Here is a 13,697-nt window from a genome sequence, read left to right on the forward strand (position 1 = left end):
GGCCGGGGGCCAGCGCTGTCCGGAGACACTTCCGGGTCACGTGGCCACCGTGACATCACTGCTCTGGCGAGCCAGAGCCGCACACAGAAACGCCGTTTACCTTCCCGCTAGTAAGCGGTCCCTATTTATCTACTTGCACCTGGGGGTGCTTTCGAACTGCTAGGTTGGCAGGCGCTGGGACCGAGCAACGGGAGCGCACCCCGCCGCGGGGATTCGAACCACCGACCTTTCGATCGGCAAGCCCTAGGCGCTGAGGCTTTGACCCACAGCGCCACCCGCGTCCCTATGGTTAGGCATAAGCTTAGATCAAATTATGAGAAGACTGGTGATATAAAGCAGCTGGACTTATGAAAGCACTAACAATGGCTTGGTCTACTTATCAGTGATGTAGTGGAGAGGGAACCATTGAAACACAACTGGTCCTGCAAAAGGTGGGGGGGGGAGAGATTTGGTGCCACACAAGGAAAGACCTTTTTGTTCCTGAGCCTCTGAGGAAGCACTTCCAGTCACTGTGGAGAGGGAAGGCTGCAGTCCTTTCTAGGCAACACTCCACACGCCATTGGTGGATCATGGGGCCAGAGTCAAATGTGGGTGGAACCACAAATGTTAATTTACTCACACACTCTTCTCTATCCTCCATCCAGGCAAGCAGGAACCATAGTCAGAGTCCATAGCAAGTTCCAGCCAGGCAAAAGCCCTCAAGGAAGATGCAAAGCCGGGACAGTGAGGGGTGTGGCCAGGAAGAGCCAGTGTGGCCAATGGAGAGTCCTAAAGGCCAGATAGAGAGGTTTGGAGGGCCACATTCAGAGCCTGAGATTTTCCACCCCTGTGTCAGGGAGCTGACAGGGAGAACAGGTCGTACGCAGATCAGGGAAAGACAGTGACACGCCGGCTAACTTACAGATATTTTCTTTATTAAGGAAGCAGAACAGAGAACACACAGAGACTTCTAAGGGTCGCTTCTGTCTAGATGTGGTGTTCTGTCTAGTGTGGTGGAGTCTCCTTCTTTGGAGGTCTTTAAGCAGAGGCTTGACAACCATATGTCAGGAGTGCTCTGATGGTGTTTCCTGCTTGGCAGGGGGTTGGACTCGATGGCCCTTGTGGTCTCTTCCAACTCTATGATTCTATGATTCTAGATGAAGCCGTTGCCCGAACTGGCTTATAACTCCCCCAACTCCACTCTATAACCCTCTGTGTCGGGCCCCGCTCTCTGTCTACAGCAACTCTGTTTCTGCCTGGCTCTCTGCTCTGTAATGTGCAATAGACGCCATGTTTTTGGGGGGGGGGGCTGCAGGAGATCAGCAGAGAAGCTATCGGGGTGGCTGGAGCTGCCAAATTTGATTCCTGTCTCTGCTCTGTACTGGGGCACCTGCCTCCTCTCCATCCTCCTCCAAGCTCCCAGTCTCCAGCACCTCCCAGCTCTTCCCCTCTGGGGTGTGGCCAGTTTCCCACCTTCAGGAGCTCCTCTCCCTCTGGGCTTCCCCTGGGGGGCTCCTAGTCAGACAGCATCCACCTCTCCTCCTCATCCAGCCAGTCCCCAGCACCCTACTATCTATAACCCTTTGTTGTTGTTGTTTAGTCGTTTAGTCGTGTCCGACCCCATGGACCAGAGCACGCCAGACACCTCTGTCCTCCACTACCTCCCACAGTTTGGTCAAACTCATGCTGGTAACCTCGAAAACACTATCCAACCATCTCGTCCTCTGTCATCCCCTTCTCCTTGTGCCCTCCATCTTTCCCAGCATCAGTGGGAAGTCAGGGAGTCTTCTCTTCTCATGAGGTGGCCAAAGTACTGGAGCCTCAGCTTCACGATCTGTCCTTCCAGTGAGCACTCAGGGCTGATTTCCTTTAGAATGGATGCATTTGATCTTCTTGCAGTCCATGGAACTCTCCAGAGTCTTCTCCAGCACCATAATTCAAAAGCATCAATTCTTCGGCGATCAGCCTTCTTTATGGTCCAGCTCTCACTTCCATACATCAATCTATAACCCTATGCCATATTTTAAAAGAAATCTGATCTGGTGCGAGGCAAATTCCTGTGGTCGGACTGGGACGCAGTTCTCCTTTCCACATGAGTTGGTGGGCATCTTCAACCACAGGCCATCAAAGAGGAATGAACTAAGCAATGTGCATGTTGCTTGTTGTTGTTGTTCTGCTCTTCCGTTTTTCCTTTTCTACCATCTATATGTTTTGATTCAGCTTTATTTTTTTATGACTGTCACAACCCTTCCTTGGGCGTTTCATTATAGTGAAGCATGTCCTGGAGAGGTTTTTAGTAAATATAGGTGAGCCAGTCTCTCGCTTTACATCTTTTATCTCATGTGGCTCCTGAGCCAAAGAAACTGTGTTGTGCTGTTTCTGTTACTTTGTTCTTACCTGAGAACCTCAAATGATGAACCAAAGACATGCAGAGAGAACCTTGCTTTTCCTGAGGCCTCTCAGCCTGGGCCCGGCCTAAGCCTGACAACTTTTATAACAAACGGAAACGGGAGGTTTGCCATATCAAGGGATAGGAATGCCTCTGCTAATATGTCCTCCAGCACTAACTTGGCTTGTCTCTTTCTCTCTCTGTTTTGCAGTTCTGCTAAGCCAATCCTCACTAGAATGAGCACAAAACAAAACTCAAGTAACAGCTTTTGTACATCAGCATTAAATGGGAAGGCGCTTGGGAAGGAAGCCTGTGATGAAGGAGAATGTTGACAAGTGTAAGAAAAACTAAAAAGTCTGACTGCCAAGAGCTGCCTTCTAAGCACAGTTCAGCCAGACATGCAAGTGGTTCTCTGGAGAGAGATTCGATCCTGGATTTACCCACCAGCTCATTAGGAACTGTCACTGGATGCAACATTCAGAAGGCATGCATGAAAAGTCACATAAGGGGAATAAATTTTAAACGGGGGTATAGTTGTCACTAGGTAAACATATTAATATACATGCATCAAGGAGGTTTGTAAAAAAATAATATTATTATTTCAACTGAAAAGCAAAATCCTTTAAAATAAAGCATTTCACAAGGCGGGGGCAGTTAACTCAGAGAATTCCTGTTCCAGCCACCAGGAACCAGAGAGGGCATCATCCAGCATCGCTGCAGAAAAGACTCTCTTACGTTTCAGGTTACAGAGGAAATGGCGTAAACTTTTTGAATCCACCATTGCTGCACCTCATTTGGCCTTCACTTTGAAACACAATGCTTCTTGATTCCTTGCCTACATGTTCTGTTTACTCTCTGTGCGTAGCGACTCTGTGGCTGTTTCAGACTCGAATTCTCATTCTGCAAAGGCTCTGAGATGGTGGCTCCCAAACTGTGAAATCTCCGTGAGGAGGAAACATGAAAACCCATAAAGTGACGAGTGACCCATCTCCTTCCACAATTCTTTCGCAGGCTATTCCAGAGATTCATTGGGGACCTTCTTTACCCAATAGGTTCCTTGTAGCATGTCTCCATTCCCCTCCTTGCCTCCCAGTCAAATTATAAACTGTGGAGGGGAGAGAGCTCAGATAAGGTAAGGTTGAGAACGGAGATGTAAAAGATAGGCCCAAGACATTTTGGTGACTGAAGCAGACAGTCCAAATGTGTCTGTCATATGTGTGTGTGTGTGTTTAAGATAATATTACAAGAAATTGCTACCCCAAATCTGCCTCCTGAAGCAAACTCAGCCAGCTCCCTCGTGTTGAGTTGGCAGTTGGGGTAAGAGCTTCTGACATCCAGTGGAAAGCCATTTTGCAAAACATTACACAGTAAGGTTGGTAAACAATATAGGGTTAGTCTTGGCATCCGAAATGTAACCATGTAAGAGCTGCCGTGACGCACTTTTACCATTTTTCTGATCTGAGAGAAGGAAATGGACGTTCTTTACAAATAGCAATGAAATTGCTTGGAATAATTATTTCAACTAGCTCAAAGTAGAGAGCAAAAAGAGCTAACTCTGGGCAGCTACGTTTTTATTGTATCATTGCCACACGGGGGTTTGAGGCACACCAGTCCATTGCGGGGATCCATTTGAATGGGGGGAATACATAAGAGGTACATTTCTGCTCTCAGTGATGTTTTCTTCAGCCAGTTTTAAAGCGCCATCTTTCTGCTCCTCTGCTGCCTTTAGAAAACTTGACTTTAAGTAATGTATTATCAGTACGGATCCCTCCATGCGCAACATCACACAATGCTTACTAATTACTTATACCAGACAGAAACTGGTAACTGTTTGCCACAGGTGGGCACTACATAAGGATGCGCGACTTCTCCTTTACAACTCTGGTTCACCATTCACCGCTGCATCTAGCATAAGAAAAACGCGCTGTAATAGAAGGGTTTTCGGGGGAAACAAGCTAGATTTTGCATTTTTGAATAAATCTGCAGAAAGCCATTTGTGTTTAAAGCTGCTTGTCTCTCTGATTGAAATGCCTATGGACACCCTATCAATATATTTAAAAGGGTTCTTTCTAAGTAAACAACTTTCCCCCCCCCCCCCACTCTCTAGGTGCTTAGGCGGCCCCCAGCACTGTAGTATTCCAATGCTGTGTGCTGAGTGTTTGCCAGAGGAAGTTACCGATAACATTGTTATACAGCATAAATAGATATTCATAGCGTCTTTTTCACAGTGGTGCTGTATAATGTGATTCCCTCCCGAGGTTCCAAGGACAAAATGGCTCGCCGTGGGCTTTGAATGAAAGTCGGTGGAAGTGCAGGGAAACTTCATTAATCTTGAACAGCCTGGAGGAAATGTCTAGACAACCCAAGGTTTGGTTAAACAGAAGTAGCATATTTACTATGTAACCCTGCACACCTGTGGCTGCAATGAATCTTGATCTCTAGATGTTCTGCCTAACTAAGGAGATAGTAATTAAGGGCCAAACTGAACAAAAATGGATGTCTCGTGTTGAGTTATCTCCCTCTGTCAAAAGTAGCACACCTTATGTATGTCCTGGTGTCAGGATACTGTTCCCCTACCAACTATTTGCAACCAACTATTTGCAAAATGGGATGGGAATACTCCAAGTCTGATGATATCAGGAGGACATCATTGAACTAGATGTTTAAAAGAAGAATAAGGACGTTTTCCTTGGCAACCCATTTTTCTCACAATGTATGGTTCCACCATCAGATTAACGGAGTCATTATTTGTCTGGGTCATGTCCCAATTCTTTTTTGCACTGTGACAGAAAATGGCATAGCCAGGAAACCCCACCCCCACCCCCTGCTGTGAGAGAAAAGCAGTAAAGGCAATGGAGCATCGTGCCAGAAGTTCTTTAAGGGCCGTGGTAGCTAAAATGCCCCCCCCCCCAGTGTAAACTAAAACTCCTATCATCCCTGACCACTGGCCATGTTGCCTGGAACTGATGGATGCTGTGGTCCAAAAGAACTCAGTGGCATGACTTTGGCTACCTCTTGCCGTAGGGCAAAAAACCAGATTCCGGTGCTTAAAAGGTAAGAGTTGTCTTGAGTATTACAGGGAAATGCCAGAAAGCACATCAGCCCAAACTCCGATCAGCTGGTTCTGACATCACACAGCAACTCTGCTGAGGTAGTAATGTGAGTGCTTGGCTTTTTGGTGTGTGGTGGCCATTATTGTGAACAGCAGTGTGTTTCTAGTTTGCCACTTCCTGGGAAACCCTCAATATTTCAATCATGTGTTGAACCATGAGTCATTGTCCAGAACAGACAACACACCCAAAAAAGTCGTCGTCCTTCACATCGCAGCCTCTCAAGAGCTTGAACCAGAAACCTTCCTGACCTCCTTAGAAGCATCTTCTGCAAAGGATAGCTTGGGTTGGTGGGTGAGGATCGGTCCTTTTCTGTCCTCATGACTACGTTTGGTGCTGTTCCTGGCTTCTCATTAGCCTCTGGTGACCCCAACTTGAGTATGACACCTTTCTGGTCAACTTCTGTCCCTTACCAGAGCAACTTATCTCTTTGGATTTGTGCTTTCCTACCTTCCATTGCCATACAAAGTTTTATTCTCCGTATCTGCTTCATCCTCAACCTCCCTCTGGTCTGTGCTTTGGTCTTAGCCTTCCAAAGACGAATTATCCAGCAGTGACCATGGCCCTCCCACCATGTCCCTCTGTTTCTGACCGTTGTTGACTCCAGTTTTGACTCCACAACACCTGACATTTCCAGAAAATTGCCACTTTTGATGTGATCCAAAGCTCCTAGACCTATCAGGGCTCATCAGATCCCATGACCTAGTCCTGACAAAACTGGCCATCGCTGACTTTGTTGGTACCAATATGGCGGGGTGGTCCTTAGACCCCAATCGTGAAAGCAAAACTCGTTATTCTCTTCAGCAGGCGTTCCCACCTCTCGGCATCCCGTTTCTCACTGTGGCCCAGTAATGTTACTGCAAAAATCTTGCAAACTGATGTGGGTTTCCCCATGACCATTTGTGTGTAGATACCTGCGTGTGTGTATATAGATGTACATAGATATATATAGATAGATAGATATATAAAGGAAGCAAAACAGTTTTAAGTACATACATCATTCAATGTAAGTAGGAGTCTGTTTTTAACTTCTTAAAGTGTTGACACTTTCCACCAGGTCGCCCCATTGTAACATGTCAAAAAGAGTTGTGGTCTTTGGTTTCTTTGCTCTGTTTCTCTTTGTGTGTTTTTTTTGAAAAGAAAAAGGTCAACCAATTGTAAAGAACTCTGTTGGAATACCTGCCTTTCTGAAGAAACAAAGAACAATAATTTTTGTTACTTTAAGGTATGCTTGTTATTAAAGTACCTAATAAAGATAAATAATGAATTTTTGTAGCATACTAGAATAAAGTGTTCTAGTGCCTTTCTCTCTAGTTCATTCAGATGTGGATGTTCTCTCTCTCTCTCTCTCTCTCTCTCTCTCTCTCTTTCTTTCTTTCTCTTTCTCTTTCTCTCTCTCTCTCTCTCTCTCTCTCCCTCCCTCCCTCCCTCCCTCCCTCCCTTCTTTTTTTTAGAAAAAAGCTTATCCCAGTCGTTTTTCTCACAGCTTTTGTAGTATAAAAGATGTACAGTAGTGCATCTTTTATTTAAGGTATCAATGAATTTAACCAGAGGTGCAGCACTGACAATGGAATTTGTTCACAATCATCTCACTGGCTGATAAGGACTTCTGAAAGATAGCTCTGAGTTCCAGAGTCACCCTGAGGGTGCAATGGTCTGTTCTCCAAGCATTCATATGGAAGGAATGAATGGGATGCAATAGGAGATACACGTTGGCAAGTCTGCCTAAGGCTGAAAGCTTGGACTCTTCCCTCTGAACTCAACACCCCAACTTACAGCTTCCTCTATGATGAAAATAAAGCAGACAACTATGCAGGTTTTAGTATTCAGACCTTCAAATAATAATTTAATATTTAGGTCTTACTTTTCAAGGTGGCTAAAAAGGCCAATGTTACAATCTTTATGCCCTTAGTGCTATACAGTACTTAGGTGATGAATAGCATTATAAGTATTATTCTATGTGGTTTGTACCTTATCTCGTCCAGGTATCTTCTTCTAAGGTTGTTGTGCTGTGCTATGAAGCGGCTAATTAGCTAATTAGCAGTAAATTAAAGCTTCAGTCCTAGGCACACTTACTTGCATGTAAGTCCCACTGAATATAGCAGGACTTACTGCTGTGGAAACATGTCTAGAATTGTTCAATAAGAAAGCCTAAGTTGCTTACTCAAATGTAAATGTGGTTTTATTTATTATGGGATTTCTTTTCTTAACCCTTCAGATAAATTCCCGGGATGGCTTGGGAAAAATAATAAATCCAATAAAAACATCCCAAAGCTATGGATGAAAATGTATGCAAGGAGGCCTTGTAGTATTGTCTGATCAGATTTAGCAAATCTATTTGAATTGCAAATTAGCTGCAAATTAACTAATGTCTTGCAGAAGTCTGCAGAGCAGCTAAACTGTCTTGCAGAGTCCATTGCACTGATCTAGTAAGCTCACTGGCTGGACATTTTAACTGATCACAGCAATGCTCAATAAACTCTTAAATAATTTGGAAGTGACCAGGAAAACCAAAATCAGGTTCACATGTCAGAGCAAGAAGGAGAGGAACATTGGGCCTTAACACCCGGTGCCCCTTTTCAATGGCACACACTGAAATCCATACAGCATCTCTAAATTTTCCACATGTCAGGAACTGGTCCGCAACACCCTTACCATGAGTGACAGCTAAAGTCTTTGTCTCACCAGCAAACGTTTTGCTGGATTAGCCACACTGAGGGCTTGTGGGGAAGCAGTGTGGGCTGAGATGTGTCGTCTCCTCACATTTTGCTATAGGTCTGGCGTGGGCACCCTGTGGCATCCAGGAGTGGTTGGACTCCCATCAGTCAATGATCGGAGAAAATGGACATTGTAGCCCAACAACCTCTGCCAGACACAACACATTGCCCAGCCCTGCTGTAGTTATAAGTCTAGTTTCTCATCTTCATTGTCCTCAGCTTGGTAGTTTTATTTCCCTGCTTCTGATGATGTGTTAGGGGAGGGAAGATGATGATGATGATGATGATGATGATGATTTATTATTTATACCCCACCCATCTGGCTGGGTTTCCCCAGCCACTCTGGGCGGCTTCCAACAAAACGCTAAAATACAATAACCTATTAAACCTTAAAAGCTTCCCTAAACAGGGCTGCCTTCAGATGTCTTCTAAAAGTTTGGTAGTTATTTTTCTCTTTGACATCTGGTGGCAGGGCGTTCCACAGGGTGGGCACCACTACCGAAAAGGCCCTATGCCTGGTTCCCTGTAACTTGGCTTCTCGCAGCGAGGGAACCACCAGAAGGCCTTCGGCACTGGACCTCAGTGTCCAGGCAGAATGATGGAGGTGGAGACGCTCCTTCAGATATACTGGACTGAGACCATTTAGGGCTTTAAAGGTCAGCACCAACACTTCGAATTGTGCTCGGAAACGTACTGGGAGCCAGTATAGATCTTTCAAGACGGTGTTATATGGTCTCGGCGGCTGTTCCCAGTCACCAGTTTAGCTACTGCATTCTGGATTAGTTGCAGTTTCCGGGTCACCTTCAAAGGTAGCTCCACATAGAGTGCATTGCAGTAGTCCAAGCGAGATATAACTAGAGCATGCACCACTCTGGCGAGAGAGTCAGTGAGCAGGTAGGGTCTCAGCCTGCGTACAAGATGGAGCTGATAAACAGCTGCCCTGAACACAGAATTGACCTGCACCTCCATGGACAGCTGTGAGTCCAGAATGACTCCCAGGCTGCGCACCTGGTCCTTCATCTTTGGTCACCACCCTGCACTCAATGCTCACCTGTGACTCCTAGAAGCTGTCAGCATGCAACAGCGGCCATACCTGGGAACAGCTTGACTGGCTGGCTAAACCAGATGAGGGTAGCTGATAAGTCTGAAACTCTCAGTGAATTAGGGACTTCCTCTGCAGATGAAGACAGGCTGTAGTAGATTGAGCAGACGAGACTAACAGTGGGTCCAACAGTCAAGAAGGCATGGGCTCATCAGCCTGGGAGGGTAGAAGAAGAAGAGTTTGGATTTGATATCCCACTTTATCACTACCCGAAGGAGTCTCAAAACGGCTAACGTTCTCCTTTCCCTTCCTCCCCCACAACAAACACTCTGTGAGGTGAGTGGGGCTGAGAGACTTCAGAGAAGTGTGACTGGCCCAAGGTCACCCAGCAGCTGCATGTGGAGGAGCGGGGAGGCGAACCCGGTTCCCCAGATTACGAGTCCACCGCTCTTAACCACTACACCACACTGGCTCTCCCATCTAGGAGAAGGCAAACTTTGATCCTAAACCTCCACTGCCTTGTAGGATATTTCTGGGAGAAGAAAAAGCTAAGGGGAAAAACCCTCCACAAATCCAGAGCAGAGTCCCTAAGACAGTTGGGTGGCAACTTGTATGCCTCCATCTGGCAACTCCTGCAGCCAAGCTGGTGCCAAATGTCTTGCTCTGCTTTCCTTGGGACCACATCAGTGAGGCTGAGAGGGGGATGTTGTCGTCTGGGCAACCCAGGACCTCCATACACACTGCCCAGGCTTGCGCTCCGGGGACAGTCACTTCGGTGCTCCTATCACAGCGGTTTGGCTTCACCCCCAGAGTCGCACCCCATTGCCTCTCATGACAGACAGGTGCCAACAAGCGCTTCTGATGGTACGAAGCATTTACAAAGTCCCTTGGTGCCGCACGAAATTTCCTGCATAGGAATTCATCCGAATGGGGACAATGCCTGGGTAGCTGTCACAAAAACAAGCATATTCCTCCATCACCCCTCTAAGGAAGAGGGACTGCTGCCTGCCTAGGCTGGCCCACGTTGGGCAGATGTCCGGCCTGCAGGAAGTACTGACTTCGCCTTTTAAAAGACTCACAAACCAGAACCTGCTGCTGCAAAAGGCATAAACATTGTTGTAAATAAAATTATGCCCTTTTCCCTTATGGGGTATCCAAGAGCCCATATAGAGTCCTTACATAGGTTCCCTATTGGTAGGAGAAAATAACAGAGGCCAACCAGAGAATATTGAGAAGCAAAGCAGCTAGTAAGCTTGATCTTGATTTATCTGTTGCAACAGGGTACTCCCTCACACGCAGGAAAGGAGGAGGACCCAGAAAAATGGCATGCAAGGCCTTATAAAGACTTTTGAAATTGCCACCCTGTAGATCAAGACCACCCCCAGAAAGATCATGCATACATCACAGAAGGGGTGTAACCTAAGACCACCCCTCAGATACATCCCACCTACATCACAGAAATTTAAATGTTGTTTTTCTCCTGTCACAGTTTATCTCCTGTCTGGCAAGTTACTTGATTGAATTTCCCGGGGAGCCTGGCCATTCTTTTGTAGTGGTAAAATACTTATTTCCTGGGCCAGGTCACAGGCTCACACCTTATTCAAACAGACATACTGTATCCTTGAGACAGGATTTGTGAGGAAAGAGACAATGGGGAGGCTTTTCCAGTTTAACCTTGCAGAGAAAGGATTTGGTCAGTTTAGGAATCAAAATGGTTCCAGGTTGGTCTTCCTGTGTTGATCTATGTATGTGCAGTTATGAGCATTACCATATATCTAAGACCATAAAATTCCTATCACAACATATAATTAAAAAATTCTGAGCCCAGGAATTTATTCTGAGTACCAGAATTGGGCAGGTCTCAGGGTCTTTTTGTACAACAGTCCATTCCCAGCTACCCCAAGATTTCTTCATTTCAGCGATGAAATTTTGTGGCAGGTGGGAGGTTGTTTTGTCACTGCTGTTATGCACGCAGTTTGTACCTTACCAGGTGACTGCAGATCAGTCGGAAGCCTGGCAGGAGATCCAGATTATTCTGCCCACTCCTGGTCTTGACTAACCAATATAATCCAGATTGGGGGGGGAGGGAGGGCACTTGTTCCACAACTTGCGTTAGAAAATGAGATGAAGCACCTTTCATCATTTCAACCATTTTGAATTAAGTGCATTTACACTGGAATCCTCTGGGCTTCAGAACATTTCTGTCCTAAGGTAGGGTCCATAGGCAGGAATGCCAAGAGCGCTGAAAAAAACATTTTCATGAAATGGGATGTTGTTATTTAGGAAATGCAGTGGTCCTGTGTGCCTGACTGCTGCCATCTGGTGGTACGCTCAAAGGTTTTGCAGTTCACCTTCTGCATTTTACGCTGTGCAAGTTGAGGTTCCCATAGCCCAGCTTTTTAAAAATACATTTAAACATCAGTGATGTGCGCAGATCCAGTTATTTGTGCCGTTATTAATATTCTCCGGCCTGCATATCTGCTTCCTGCTCTTTCCACTTGCCTACGTTGTGGGTCCTGCTGCTAATCGCAAAATGCTTTATTTTTCTCAACAGTTGATCTCGATCCCTTCTCTGCCTCCCGCCCCAATCCAGATCCTGGCTGCTGCCTCTTTCCTTCCTGAATCGGGGGGGGGGGGGTGTTGTGTTCCTGCTAAAAAAATCAGACATAGAAAAATCTGGCAGGCATCCCAGCAGTCATAAGGTGGTGGCCCTGCTTCCACTTAGCATAATAATCCACTTTCCCCAAATAATCTGTCTTTTTTTTATTTTCTGCCTCCTGCATATTTCCATGAGTCTCCTCCTCCTGAGTTGCGAGAGAAAGAGAAGAAAGTTAAAAACTTTTAAAAAACTGATTTGTACTTGTATTCCTTGGCTATTCAGCCTGTGGTCCAGCCTCATCCTTTGTAAAGGCTGAAGCTGCCTTGCATGCAGACATAAGGACACCTGCCTTGCATGCGGAAAATGCCAGGTTCAATCGCTCACACTTTCAGGTGGGGCCCCTGCCTGAAAACACCAAAGAGATGCTGCCAATCTGTGCAGGCAATACTAGGTGGACCCAATGGCCTTGTTATAAGGTAGCTTCTTATATTCCTAACTGAAACTCTATATTCACTGCCTGTTTACTCCTTCCTCCTCCTCCTCTCTTTCCCTTGAATCAAGTTTCGTATTGTAAGCACCTCGGGGCAGGGACCTGCTCTGTAGTCTGCAAAGCAGGAGTGGGAAATCTCAAGCCCCAGGGGCCAAATGCAGCTCTCAAGACTGCTTCCTGTGCCCATTTTGCAGGCCACACTCTTCACTGGTCCTGAGAGCTTTTGCCTGGCTGGAAAGTGTCCTTGACTTCTGATGGTACCAGGATGGAGAGCAATATGTTTGAAAACCTATTGCTTTTAAATTATTATATATGATTTATATGATTATTATGATTATTATGATTATTATGATTATTATGATTATTATGATTATTATGATTATTATGATTATTATGATTATTATGATTATTATGATTATTATGATTATTATGATTATTATGATTAAATGGTAGGGATGCAGCCTGCTGTACAAAGGTAAGAGTCTGTTGCTCCCATGATGCACTGTGGCTCCTGGCCTGAAAGGTATTTATCACCTCTGCTTTGCAATGTCAGGCACACTGGTAAAGGTAAAGGTAAAGGTACCCCTGGCCGTACGGGCCAGTCTTGACAGACTCTAGGGTTGTGCGCTCATCTCACTCTAGAGGCCGGGAGCCAGCGCTGTCCGCAGACACTTCCGGGTCACGTGGCCAGCGTGACGAAGCTGCTCTGGCAAGCCAGAGCCGCACACGGAAACGCCGTTTACCTTCCCGCTAGTAAGCCGTCCCTATTTATCTACTTGCACTTAAGGGTGCTTTCGAACTGCTAGGTGGGCAGGAGCTGGGACCGACAGACGGGAGCTCACCCCGCCGCGGGGATTCGAACCGCCGACCATGCGATCGGCAAGTCCTAGGCACTGAGGTTTTACCCACAGCGCCACCCGCGTCCCCTTAGGGCACACTGGTACCATAAAAAAAAAAAAAAAAAACAGCCATTAAACAGAAGCGTACAAATCCAAATCATAGCTGTCAACTTTTCCCTTTTCTTGCGAGGAATCCTATTCGGAATAAGGGAATTTCCCTTAAAAGGGGGGAATTGTTGACAGCTATGATCCGAATGTATTTGGCTATATAGGCAGGGCACGCTCTCCTTACATAGCAAGCAGAAATTTACAAGATGCAGCCTTTCTGCACCATAAAAGTGAAGTAAAATCAGTAGATATTAAGTTTATGCATACCATGCAGCTCTTAAAGACAAGACACACACGATCAGGAAAGAAAATGAAGTATGCATTATCATCACACGAAAAGGCACTGTGCTACTTTAAGAGTAAAACCTGGCCTAGTAAAGACCTTTACACTTCCCAGGTTCGTTTCTTGTGTTGCTTGCGAGCC

General features: G+C 45.9%; 1 protein-coding gene across 3 annotated transcripts in view; it reads left to right on the top strand.

Moving 5' to 3' along the window:
- LHFPL3 (LHFPL tetraspan subfamily member 3) overlaps positions 1-13,697 on the top strand; it is a 279,538-nt gene that overhangs the window by 239,508 nt on the left and 26,333 nt on the right. For 2 of the 3 annotated variants that reach the window (XM_028746856.2, XM_077935779.1), the window contains one exon: positions 2,580-4,361. The exons of the other annotated variant lie outside the window; for it this stretch is intronic. In XM_028746856.2, the coding sequence (XP_028602689.2) occupies positions 2,580-2,608 (29 nt within the window). In that variant the 3' untranslated portion in view covers positions 2,609-4,361. Of the gene's footprint in view, positions 1-2,579; positions 4,362-13,697 lie in introns of those variants that run through there. 3 annotated transcript variants of the gene reach the window in all.

Source organism: Podarcis muralis, chromosome 10, assembly GCF_964188315.1.
Source record: "Podarcis muralis chromosome 10, rPodMur119.hap1.1, whole genome shotgun sequence".
Classification (NCBI taxonomy): domain Eukaryota; kingdom Metazoa; phylum Chordata; class Lepidosauria; order Squamata; family Lacertidae; genus Podarcis; species Podarcis muralis.